The sequence below is a fragment of the Doryrhamphus excisus genome, chromosome 9 (assembly GCF_030265055.1).
Source record: "Doryrhamphus excisus isolate RoL2022-K1 chromosome 9, RoL_Dexc_1.0, whole genome shotgun sequence".
Taxonomy (NCBI): Eukaryota; Metazoa; Chordata; class Actinopteri; order Syngnathiformes; family Syngnathidae; genus Doryrhamphus; species Doryrhamphus excisus.
Genome location: NC_080474.1, coordinates 4,676,943 through 4,689,649, shown reverse-complemented (window position 1 = coordinate 4,689,649; position 12,707 = coordinate 4,676,943). Strand labels below are relative to the sequence as shown.

The 12,707-nt window shown below is 36.3% G+C and overlaps 1 protein-coding gene across 5 annotated transcripts in view; it reads left to right on the top strand.

Moving 5' to 3' along the window:
• LOC131136350 (dedicator of cytokinesis protein 9-like) overlaps nucleotides 1–12,707 on the top strand; it is a 99,372-nt gene that overhangs the window by 39,739 nt on the left and 46,926 nt on the right. For all 5 annotated transcript variants that reach the window (XM_058083111.1, XM_058083109.1, XM_058083106.1 and 2 more), the window contains exons 2-5: nucleotides 138–254; nucleotides 6,031–6,120; nucleotides 9,823–9,905; nucleotides 11,677–11,746. In XM_058083111.1, coding sequence (XP_057939094.1) covers nucleotides 138–254; nucleotides 6,031–6,120; nucleotides 9,823–9,905; nucleotides 11,677–11,746 — 360 coding nt within the window. The remainder of the gene's footprint in view (nucleotides 1–137; nucleotides 255–6,030; nucleotides 6,121–9,822; nucleotides 9,906–11,676; nucleotides 11,747–12,707) is intronic.

Genomic DNA, 12,707 nt, shown 5'->3' with positions numbered 1-12,707 from the left:
AATTTTCAGTGAGAATCATACGAAAACGGGAAAAACGACTAAAACCAAGGTTTGACTGTTTTAGAGCTTACATTCCATGCAAGCATTTCCACATTTCCACAATAAATAGAAGAATCTTTTGTCTTGTGTTTCTCCAGGTGAAGCCAAAAGTGATCGAACCTTTGGACTATGAGAATGTTCTGGTGCAGAGGAAGACGCAGATCCTCAGTGATGTCCTCCGGGATATGCTGCAGTTCCCCTTGGAGGACTTTGAGGTGAGTTCCACACCTGCGTCATATGCAGAGTGCATCACCTTCAGCCTAAATGTTCTAGCTGAGGCAGCTGGTTTGAGATCAGTAGGAAGTCAAAGGGTGATGTGATGTCAGGATGGTGTGTTTATTTATCTAAGGGAGCTTTGATTTACTGGAGCGTCTCATCTTACTGAACATGAAAAACTCCAATGATGAATCCACACTAACGGTGATCATCCAAGCCCAACAATTGAATTTACATTTGCAAAATGTGCCCAAATATTTGGAGTTGTGTGTTTTCTTTTCCTCTGGGTCGGTGTTGTGAGTACAGGGTGGAGTCACCCGCGGCGGCTTTCCCTTGTTTACATCCTTCCATGCTGCAGCGAGGAAAGGGTCAGGGTTCAGGAGTCTAATTGGCTCATTCTGTCCCTTATGTTGTGACAGAGGAAGCGTTATCTGCAGCCACAATGTGCGGGACGTTCACTTCCTCCCGAGGTTCCACGCTTAGGCAGGAACATTTAATGGAAGTTCTGCTTCTCGGATTTTGCCTCAGGAAATTGCACTTTTTGTCTGTTTTAACTGTTAAATGGAAACTTTGTAGGTCCTGGGTTTTTGTTTTATGTCTTTTATGACTTTCACAATTTTTATAAGAGACTCAGATGTTCATTTATTTTATTATCCTGTATAAATTGGTAAAAAAAAATAAAAAATAAAATGGGAATACAGTTTGTTTTCCTGTTCAAATAAGAGTATATAGATATGTAAATAATAAGTAAAGCAAGACAGAGAATAAATACATTGTGGATATCGAAGAAGTAAAAACGTAATTGAATGAAATAGCTCGCCAAATAATGTTAAATTGCACAAATTGTTTAAAAAAAATTAAATAAAATGGGAATACAGTTTGTTTTCCTGTTCTAATAAGAGTATATAGATATGTAAATAATAAGTAAAGCATGACAGAGAATAAATACATTGTGGATATAGATGAAGTAAAAACGTAATTGAATGAAATAGCTTGCTAAATAATGTTCAATTTCACACACCCACCAACGTCAGCCATACTTTTAGTCCGAACAGCTCAACTATGGCAACCATCAGTAAGGATTAAGATGATTGAATGCTCACAAATGCTAGAGGAGGTCATGGATTCTGTGCACTGTTACAAGGAGACCAGAGAGGACAAAAAGAGGTTGTCCTTCCAGACTAGTGTGGGACAATATTTTACGAAGGTCTTTCATTTTTTCTTTCATGATGTTTTATCACTGATTTTTTTATTTCCATTCCTTCATTTTTAGTCATTTTTCTGTGTTATCACTTTTGGCAGTTTTATTCATTCTTGTGGGTATTTTTGTATTTGGAAGGCCCATTACTATTTTTTGGGGTTTGTTTTTTTTTTTATTGAATTGAGTCACATTCTAAAGATATGATTTAACCAAAACAGAAAAAATTGAAAAAACAAATACACAAATAGTCAAAATATTAGGACAAAACAGCACAATTTTTGTGGTTGAAATATTAAAGGAAAATGTTTTTAATGTTTTTAATATTATAAGAAACAAACAAAACAAAGTAAAATGTAAATTTTTGGAAAATTACATTGGGGGAAAAAATGCTAATATTATGCGAATAAACGCACAATTACAAGAAGAAATTTTACAAGAAGAAAGTTGAAATATATTTTAAAAACAACAGCAAAAATTGAAAAAAACAGCTCTAGTTTTACGACAATAAAGTCAAAATATTCACAGAAAAAAGTGAATTCTAACTAGGAAAAAAGTCAAGATATAAAAAAATATGCAATTGTTTTATACAATGGGAAAACAAAACAAAATTAAGTTGTAATTTTTGGAAAATTACCTTGGAGAAAAAGTTAGAATATTATGAGAATTAAGTCACAACATTACATAAAGGACATTTACAAAGCTTATTAATGAAGACAATTTAAATATTTTATAAACACTGTTTTATAAAAAATATTTTATAAAAACTGTGAAAACAAGAGTGATGTTGATAATAATAATAGGCTTTTTCACCTATATGACAAAATATGACAATTTTTTAAAAATATAAATAACTTCTTAGCAATTCTTTCCAAAAAAAAGTGTCCCTTGCATATTTTCCCTTGCTGGAAAAAGTCTGGAGTAGCAACAATTTGGAGCGTGTGTGTATGTCATGATGTCATGATGTCATGTATGAGCGTAACAGATGCCATCTGGTGCAACGGCGTGGATAGCGTGGATATACGTTAGTAACTCCCACTCCCTGACACTTTAAGAGTCACGCTGGATAACAGATTGATAACAGTCTGGGCTTTTCGCTCAATGTCTAGCGCACTCCTTTTTTGTTCTGCAGATCCCGGTTCGAACCCGGGCGTAAAGCGGAACCGGCTGAAGCAGTCGAGTCATATGAAGGTTCAAACTGGTCGCAGACCTTCACAGCAGGGCAGGCTTTGGAGTGTATCATGTTTTAGCCTGCTATGCTATTCACTCACAAGCAGGACATTGTCAGGAGCTGACAGGTGATTCTGACTATAGGGTCCGGGGGGCGGACGGGGGGGGGTACACAACAGAAGTCCAGTGATTGAGCAGGGCATGTGCTTCAGCCTGCATCGTGCATAGTTTCACTGTTGGCCACTTTTCGGAAGGAAGGAGGACCAAAACCCTGCTACTTAGTGGTAAAATGAACGCCAAAACAATCATAAAGATCTCGTCTTGTCAGAGAGTTATTATTGTATGAAATCCAGTGTTTGTCCGCTCCTCCATAACCAACCCCCCTCCCCCTTTGATACCTCCTCTGTTTCATCCCCTCGGGCACGTCAAAAGTCATACGCTGTTCTTTCTGGGAGACAATGTTTATATTCTCCATCTGCTTTGTATTTGCAAGTTGTTGGCATGGTGCACTTTGGTGCACTCATGATGAGTCTGAGACGGTATTTGTCCAAGATTAGCAGCTTCACTTTTTTAAGTCCGTTCAAACCAATCCATCAAAATCCTGGCCTAGTGGGTTTTAGTATTACCAAAACAAAGCACCATTTGGGCGTTACTGATTCTTTCTTCACCTCCCACCCCGAAATCGTAAGACTTTCACCGGTAGTTTCGGTTCATCTGAAAGCTTTTTTTTTAGATCTTACCCCTAGAAAGGTCTTGTGCAAAGTGTACAAGTCCAAGTCTCTGGAAAGGTTAAATGGCGTTCCTTGGCAAACGCAACCCCGTCTTGTCGTAAATCAAATTATTCATTCTTCTTCAAAAGTTTATCCTGTTTAGGATCACAGGTGAGCTGGAGCCTATCCCAGCCAATCGGTGGGTTCCACCCTGCACTGGTCACCAGTCATTCACACACTCACAGCCAGTGAGTGTGGCCTGTAGCAAATCCCAAAAAGAGAATTTTAACAAGAAAACTAAAAAGAACAACAACAGCAAAAATGTGACAAAGGTTTTAGTCTAACAAGAAAAGTTATAATTTTACAAGAATAATACAGCATATTATGAAAAACATTATGTCTTTTTAGTAGCATAAAGACAAATAAAAGAAAATAAAAAATATTTGTTATTATTATGAAAAAACAGAAAAACAACATAGTTGTAATTTTGGGAAAATTAGGTTGGTGCCTAATATTATGGGAATAAAGTCATAGTACAAGAAAAAAATATATAGAAACAAGAAAAAAAATATTTTGCAAAAATGAAGACAGAATATAAAAAAATATATTGTTTATTTTAACAATAAAAAGGGCATAATTTTAAGAGAATAAACTAAAAAAATAATTTTTAAAAAATAATTAGTCATCAAATAATTTTTTCCCATGTTGTTATTTTTTCTTCTTTTTATGTAATTAAGAGAAATGTAATTAAAAAAATTAATTTCTCATCAGTCATAATTAGTCATCAAATAATTTTTTCCCATTTTGTTATTTTTCTTCTTTTTATGTCTTTTTTTTTTTTTTTACAAGTTGGTGCTGCACGCCAATAAACAAACACAAATGGCCCCCAGGCTTCACTTTGGACACCCCTGCTGTAATCATTCGACGTTAAAGAGGAGATGAACGTATGTACGTCAGAAAAGATCCCACAGCTGACTTGGATAAAAACAAAACACATCTCTCCCTTCAAGATTGTATTTCTACATTCACCAGAGATTTAGTGACTTCAAATCACTTAGTTATTATTTTTTTACGATGATGTCAAGACATGTGCACTGAATTAATTCCTTTGCAAAGACCAGAGGAAAGTAATTCCGGCTGGAGTAGAGAAATACGGAAAATATATTCAGGACGTCACACAGAATGTCCTTCACTTCTATTGGTTGGTGCATATACACACATGCATGTCCTTGGACTCAGAATAGCGACATGAAAATAGCGATAACCTTGGCGTTTACTTGCTAATAGTGTGTTTTTTCTCCCTACTGTAAAATGCAGTTTGCATTTGGAGTGAAGTGTAGTAGCTAGCTGTGAGCAAAAGGCTTTAAGGACGCAGTAAAGGTGCTGAGATGCTGATTACTCGCCAACCATCTGCACCACGAGGGCAGAGAGCCAGATTCAGGGTGTGTGTGTGTGTGAGGAAGGGTGAAAGAAGTGGAAGAAGTCCCGTTATAATGTGTTTATGAGGAGGGCCAACAGGTTACTTTAATTAAACTACAATGTCTCCATCTTTTCATGCATATAAACTACAAGAAAAGCTCTGATAAAACATTCCACTGTTCTCAAATATCTCCAAATATCTAAAATCAATCAATTAGTAATAAATAAATATAATAATAATAATAATAAAACGGCAAATAATAAAAACTTAAGAAACCACATATAGTTGGTGGGTAGACAAATTATTTTTTTCAGATTAAAATGAACAAAGCGTTATTAGAGCCCTGTAGACATGACAAAACACGACTATAGTCACATTTATACTCTTTTTATTTACAACATATTGCGCAACTGCAGGGTCTTGAGACACATGCTAACTCGCAAACTAGAGAGCTAGCGACCTAAACGGTAGCCTTCAAGTTATTTCCTTTAAACTTAAATAGCCAAAAACTTACCACTTCCACACATATAGATAGGGAGGATAACTATTAACAGTTATTTAACCTTTAACATGAACATTAATCAAACGTAATATGTTTTTCTGGGTACATGATACCATACAGCATCCATATCAAACTTGCGCGGGCCGCACTAACATTAAACTGTCATATCAAGGCGGGGGCCTCAAATTAGTATCCTGCGGGCCGCATGTTTGAGACCCCTGATGTAGAGTCTCCCATGAACCTGACATGCATATTTTTTGGACGCCATAGTCGCACAAGGAGAACATGCAAACTCACTTCCCAAATGGAGATACCACTAGACCACCGTGCGGCTAAATGAACACTGCTGTCTTTCCGACTATACGTAAGGCTATCAGAATCACAGGGCACATATAGACAAACAACCATTCACACTCACATTCATACCTATGGACAATTTGGAGTCACCAATTAACCTAATGTTGCTAATTGCTAGCATGCTAGCAACCTAGCATAGCATACCGGAGTACCCGGAGAGAACCCACGCATGCACGGGGAGAACACGCAAACTCCACACAGAGATAGCCGAGGGTGGAATTGAACCCTGGTCTCCTAGCTGTGAGTTCTGTGCGCTAACCACTCGACCACCGTGCCGCCGGAGAAGTCATTAATTCTTCAGATGGATATACATTATCTTAAGGTGTGAGAAAACTCACACTGGCAATGTTGACTAAAATCTATATACTTATGTCTATATGTATCTATATGTATATATATCTTTATCTATATGTTGCAGATTTCCACTTTGAGGCGACAAGGTCGGAGTCTCTACCCTACGGTGCCTGACAACGCAGAGAGGGACGCTCACAGTCTGTTTGTCCAAGAGGTACATGTTATTTTCATGTTAGGTCATTTAAAGCAGCGGTCCCTAATCTCCCACAGCCCATGAACTACACAGGCAACAATACAGAAAACTGAATTCACGTATTGTTTTTGCTTCTGAAAGTTTGGCAAGGGCTGGTCGTTGATGATGCCTGATTTAAAGTAACTAGGATTAAAACTGTTCAAACGTACCAAGATGTTATTCCTCATTAAAAGCAAGCAAAAGAAGGTAAACATTCCTGAAACAAAAAAAAAAAAGGTTGACTAATTGGAGACCTGGGTAATAACAACAGACGGAAGACTTGTGGAAACGTGGTTATGAAAGGCAATGGCTGGCCAAGCTGTGACAGTAATGTGAGTCATTACCTCATTTGTTACTTGAATTAGCAGTAATGCATGTCGCACATCACAGAACGTCAGGGAAGCCGTTTATCTCACGTGAAATGTAGCCTCCGTCTGACTCTGTGCCGCCTGCTGCATCAATGACTGCCATCATTAGTTGTCATTACCGTGTTAACGCTACTATTTATGTTCCGTCTCAGCTGGCTTGCTACTTTTTTTCTTGTTTTTCTTTTAGTAATTTGACTTTTTTTCAACTTCATCGCCAATCTAACTTTCCAAAAATGACAACTTTATGTGTTGTTTTGTTTCTCATAATACTGTGACTTTAAATAAGGAAAAGCTTTCTTTATTATATCAACATTATGTTTCTAAAATGGCGTGATTTTTCCTTGTAGTATTTACAAGTTTATTCTCGTAAAATTTCTACTTTTTTTCTTTTTTTTCTCTTAGTAATTTGACTTTTTTTCAACTTCGTCGCCAATCTAACTTTCCAAAAATGACAACTTTATGTGTTGTTTTGTTTGTTTCTCATAATACTGTGACTTTAAATAAGGAAATGCTGTCTTTATTATATAAACATTATGTTTCTAAAATGCTGTGATTTTTCCTTGTAGTATTTACAATTTAATTCTCGTAAAATTGCTACTTTTTTTTCTTGTTTTTCTCTTACTAATTTGACTTTATTCTCGTAAAATTATGGCTTTTTTCCTCATTTCTCCTGTGTTTTTTCCCCCAACTGTTTCAACTTTCTTCTTGTAAATGTTTTTCTCATAATTAGGACTGAATTCCTATATTTTGACTTAATTTTCATAACATTATTGTTAGTATTCACTTATTCTGCAATCCAATTTTACCAAAAAAATAACTTAATTTGTTGTTGTTTGATTTTCATAATATTAAGACTTTTTCTTTAATATTTCAACTTTATGCAATTTTTTTTTCTTGTTAGAATTTGACATTTTTGCCTAAATAATGTCGCTGTTTTTTTTCATATTTTCTGTTGTTTTTTGGTTAGATTCTATTTTTAGAATGAACCATGGACCCCACTTTGGGCACCCCTGATATAAACCTTACATTGGGTGATAAATGTGTTAAGTACCGTAGAGACAGATAAAGACAAGATAAAGGTAAAAGTATGCAGAAGTCAGAAGAGGAAAAGGAGTCAGAGTTCTTATTGTTCCACCTTTGTCTGACATCCCCCACCGCCAGCCATCCGGGAGTTCTCTCTCTCGCTCTCTCCCTTTCTCGGAAAAAGCCATCTGCTCAAGGACTAAATACGAGATAGGAGCGGCTCAATGTTTGTTTAACAGATATTTTACAACACCGCCGCAGATGAAGTGCAACTTAATCCACGGACAAGCGCTCAGTTGATCTTAACAGCCGTTCTCGTGACTGTGTCAGGCAACACCTGAACGGGAGATTTTCTTTTCAACGTCCCCCCCCCCGACAGCGACCTTTGACATGGAAAGTTAACTGATTGCACTTGATAGTTTTTAGGCTTAGGGAGCTTGAAAGAGATGTGTGTTAAAAGCTGAGTAAAGCAAACTGACGTGACTGTAATTTGCTATCTTGTCAGCAATGCAAGGAGGTCCAAGCATTATCCTACAAATCCATTACTACTTTATATTCCATCAGTGCATGCCTGAGTTAAAATATTCCATTTGAAAATACAACACATCCCCACTTTCCATGGGGATAAATGGGAAATAGGAGGGAATGCGAGGTGCACCAGATTTTACCGAGTTGTTTCAATTAATCCAGTTTTGGTGTATCATTAAAAAAAAAAAAAAATTATTACAAAAAATAACAATTATGAGGACCGCCAAGCAATGTTTGAGGAAAAAATATGATCAGTGAAGCATGAAGACATAAACATGTCAAAGTTGTGGTCTAACAGTGGTGCTGTATGTTTTATCTGTATTATTGTGTTCTTATAAATGCACATAAATTCTGGACTTAATCCCGGAATATCAGCCATGCCCACCAAATTTAAAGAAAAAAAAATGTTGTACATATATAGGCCGCACTACACTCTACAAGCTGTGTTGTAACCCAGGATATTTACACAGAAAGACACTATAAACCAGGGGTCTCAAACTCAATTTACCTGGGGGGGGGGCCACTGGAGCTAGGGTCTGGGTGAGGCTGGGCCGCATCAGGTTAAAAAAAAGAAAATATGTATAAAAAAATAAAAAATATAATAAAAATATTAATAAATATTAATTACATTAAATATTAAATATTAATAAATATATGTATATAATATAATAGTCTTCAATGATTCTGCTATACCCTCCACTTTTTCAGTGCTTTGGTTCTTTGCAAAAGCTCTGATAAAACATTAAATTATTATAAATTAATTTTTATTTATTATTAAATTATTAAATAAATGTTTAATGTTCGACACAAAATAAGATGGAAAAATAAATAAGCAAATCAAAAAACAAATGAAACAAGTGAAACAAATGAACAAATTAATTTGTATTTATTATTAAATTATTAAATAAATGTTTAATGTTAATTTTAATGTTAATTCCGGTTTTAACTTGCACTTTGTTATTATATTTATTTATATTTACACATGGTGTTATGCCCGCCATCAGCGGGGTCACTAGGCCAATTTTAGGGGGCCTTGATTTTATTTATGTATTTATTTATTTATCTATTTATTTATTCATTCATTCATTTTCTACCGCTTTTTCCTCACGAGGGTCGCGGGGGGGTGCTGGAGCCTATCCCAGCTGTCTTCGGGCGTAAGGCGGGGTACACCCTGGACTGGTCGCCAGCCAATCACAGGGCACATATAGACAAACAACCATTCACACTTATTTATTTATTTATTTATTTATTTATTTATTTATTTATTTATTTATTTATTTATTTATTTATTTATTTATTTATTTATTTATTTATTTATTTATTTATTTATTTCCAAAAAAATCTCTGACAAATTTCATATATATAGTAGGGCAAAAGCAGGCTAATAAGCAAGCCAATAAGCAGGCTAATACTAGTAATAATCAGAAGAAGAAGAATGATGATAGTAATAATAATAGGCTAATTAATAATATAATAGTGATTATTATATAATTGATCACTGTCCAATTATAGTAGCGGTTTTGCAGTGTAGATTGGGTGTACTTGTGTACATTTAATGGTGGCCTAAAACAATCGAGTATCTCTCCTAAATCTGTACAAAATTTGTTTTATTTGTTTTTTTATTTATTTATTTTTTTTCATGTCTACTACATTCATTCCTATCTTGTGCATCTCCAGGGGGCTAAGCCCCCCCACGCCCCTGCCTGCCATGTACCTTCTACCGCACTCTTAGTATTTCTAATCAGCTTTGACTCTGTCCCATCAGTGCATTAAGACCTACAAGACCGACTGGCATGTTGTCAACTACAAGTATGAAGCTTATTCCGGCGACTTCCGGCAGCTTCCAAAGTAAGTCTCGACATTTTATTGACTAGCACAGCTGCCTTATTCCTAGACTGTGATTTAAGTCAGAGCATTTTATGGTGGTTGTTTTTCACTTGATGGCTTTCCTTTTCATTGACGCACAGCCGCTTGGGAGAAAAATAAAAATATTCATATTCTTCCATGCATGTGAACTGTAATTCTCTATTGAGTCTCATGTTTACAGAGAAAAAAGTCATTTTTTAATGAATTTATGGAAGCATGTTTGTAACCACATAACATCATAATCCAAGGACCATCTGTTTTGATGTTGTGTAATTACAAAGCCAGTAAGACACAATAATGCATATCCCTTCCTGTGAAGCAGTTTCCCTATTTATGGCACTCTTGTGTCATTTCTATGTAGTGCAGAAGTGGAAAGCACCCTCATTGTTGGGATATGCTGTCATTGGGCCCCGCCTCTTCCCTTAAGAGAAGCACTTTTACACTCATTTTTTTGTGGAAAAACGCTACATTGATGACCTTCACTTTGACGCTTTGCAGACAGTCGGGAAGTTAAAACAATGCGCCGTGACGTGTGTTGCCTGTTAAAAGCTCCACATTAAATTCCCTTCAAGTCATTCTTGGAGGTGCCCAGTGGATAGAATGCACCCCCCTTACATGTTTCCATGAATAGTCTGAACTGGGAAAATGAATTTACCAGAACAGCCTGCTTATTTCTGACTGATGTGAGGCAGCTGCGTAGCATCCGAATCATTTATGGAGTCATTAGCATCTAACCCAGGGGTGGGCAAACTACGGCCCGGGGGCCACATCCGGCCCGCCAAGTGTTTGAATACGGCCCGCCCAATCTTTCAAAAGTATTTAATTTAAACTCAACATACAACCTGGCATCATGGCCTGAGCCAACCTTTTGATGGTTGTATCAATTTTGTTGTTTGACATGGTCTGTTGTTTACAAAGTGCTCCTGAAAAAAGAGACACAAGCACATAATAATAATAAAAATTAAAATAATAATTATTATATTATTATTATAACTATTATGATGATTATATTTATTATATTAATGCTAATTATTATATTAATTATATATAATAATATTGTTATATTTGCATATTTTACATAATAATAATATAATAATTATTATTTTAATTTTATTTTAATTATTATAATATTTTATTATTTTTAACATATTTAAATATAAATATAAAATAATAAATAATAATAGCATATTGCACGGTGGTCTAGGGGTTAGCGCGCAGACCTCACAGCTAGGAGACCAGGGTTCCAGGGTTCAATCCCACCCTCGGGCATCTCTGTGTGGAGTTTGCATGTTCTCCCCGTGCATGCGTGGGTTTTCTCCGGGTACTCCGGTTTCCTCCCACATTCCAAAAACATGCTAGGTTAATTGGCCACTCCAAATTGTCCACAGGTATGAATGTGAGTGTGAATGGTTGTTTGTCTATATGTGCCCTGTGATTGGCTGGCGACCAGTCCAGGGTGTGCCCTGCCTTACGCCCGAAGACAGCTGGGATAGGCTCCAGCACCCCCCGCGACCCTCGTGAGGAAAAGCGGTAGAAAATGAATGAATGAATAGCATATTGCATGATAATTTTACAGATACAATAATACCAGGTGGACTGTTACGTGTAAAATATATAGTCTGCCCACCCCTGATCTAACCCCATCTAACGGAAAATTACCACAGCTTAGGGATGTGATTTAAAATCACAATAAATCAACTTTTTATGTTTTGTTACATGTTCATTACCTATTTATATGAATTTATTTTTACAGCAAAGTATCCAGGCCTGAAAAACTGGCAGTCCATGTCTTTGAAGTGGACGAGGATGTTGATAAAGACGAGGTAAGTTTGCTGTGGAAAATGAACGTCACTAAAAAGTTGCAATGTTTATGTCACAGCTGAGTTATTATTGGATTTCTTTTCAAGGCTCCACTGTTTTAATAAGCACACTTTCAACAAAGACGTTGGTAAACCACAAATGTGTGTTTAATGGAACGTGGTAAAAACTGTAATGACAGGAAATAAACTCAACGTCATCACATAGAGCCGTTACAAACAATGTGCATCCAGCATCTAGCAAAATATGCATTCATTTCCCAATTTTATCCCAATAAACCATATTAAACTGTCATTCCCGGCATTCCTGCATACTAATAATTCAGCGTGGATGGCAGCTAATAACAGGGATTTTTGTTTACCAGCCAAACTTGGAACTGCAACCCAACCTTTAATAAACCATGAATTAGTCACTTAAAACAACTCATAATCACAACATATAAATATTTATTATTATTATTATTTACTTCAACCCATTAACCTCTTACTTAGAGAAATCCCCTAAGGGCAACACTTTCACTATAGCTTTTAGTTAATGGCGGTGGTCTAGTGGTTAGCGCACAGACCTCACAGCTAGGAGACCAGGGTTCAATTCCACCCTCGGCCAGCTCTGTGTGGAGTTTGCATGTTCTCCCCGTGCATGCCCCCAGGTTTTCTCCGGTTTCCTCCCACATTCCAAAAACATGCTAGGTTAATTGGCGACTCCAAATTGTCCATAGGTATGAATGTGAGTGTGAATGAGGAAAAAGCGGTAGAAAATGAATGAGCGAATGTCTGATCAGGCTTTGTGCAAATAGGCATTTATCTGGTAACTTTTACGAAATAGCGTATTTGAAATCACGGCATAAAGAATACAATACATATGATTTTGACTGATTTTTCAAGGCGCATGAAATATTGTGCTGGAAATCAAATCAACTTTATTTGTATAGCACTTTTCCTGCAAAGACATGCAACACAAAGTGCT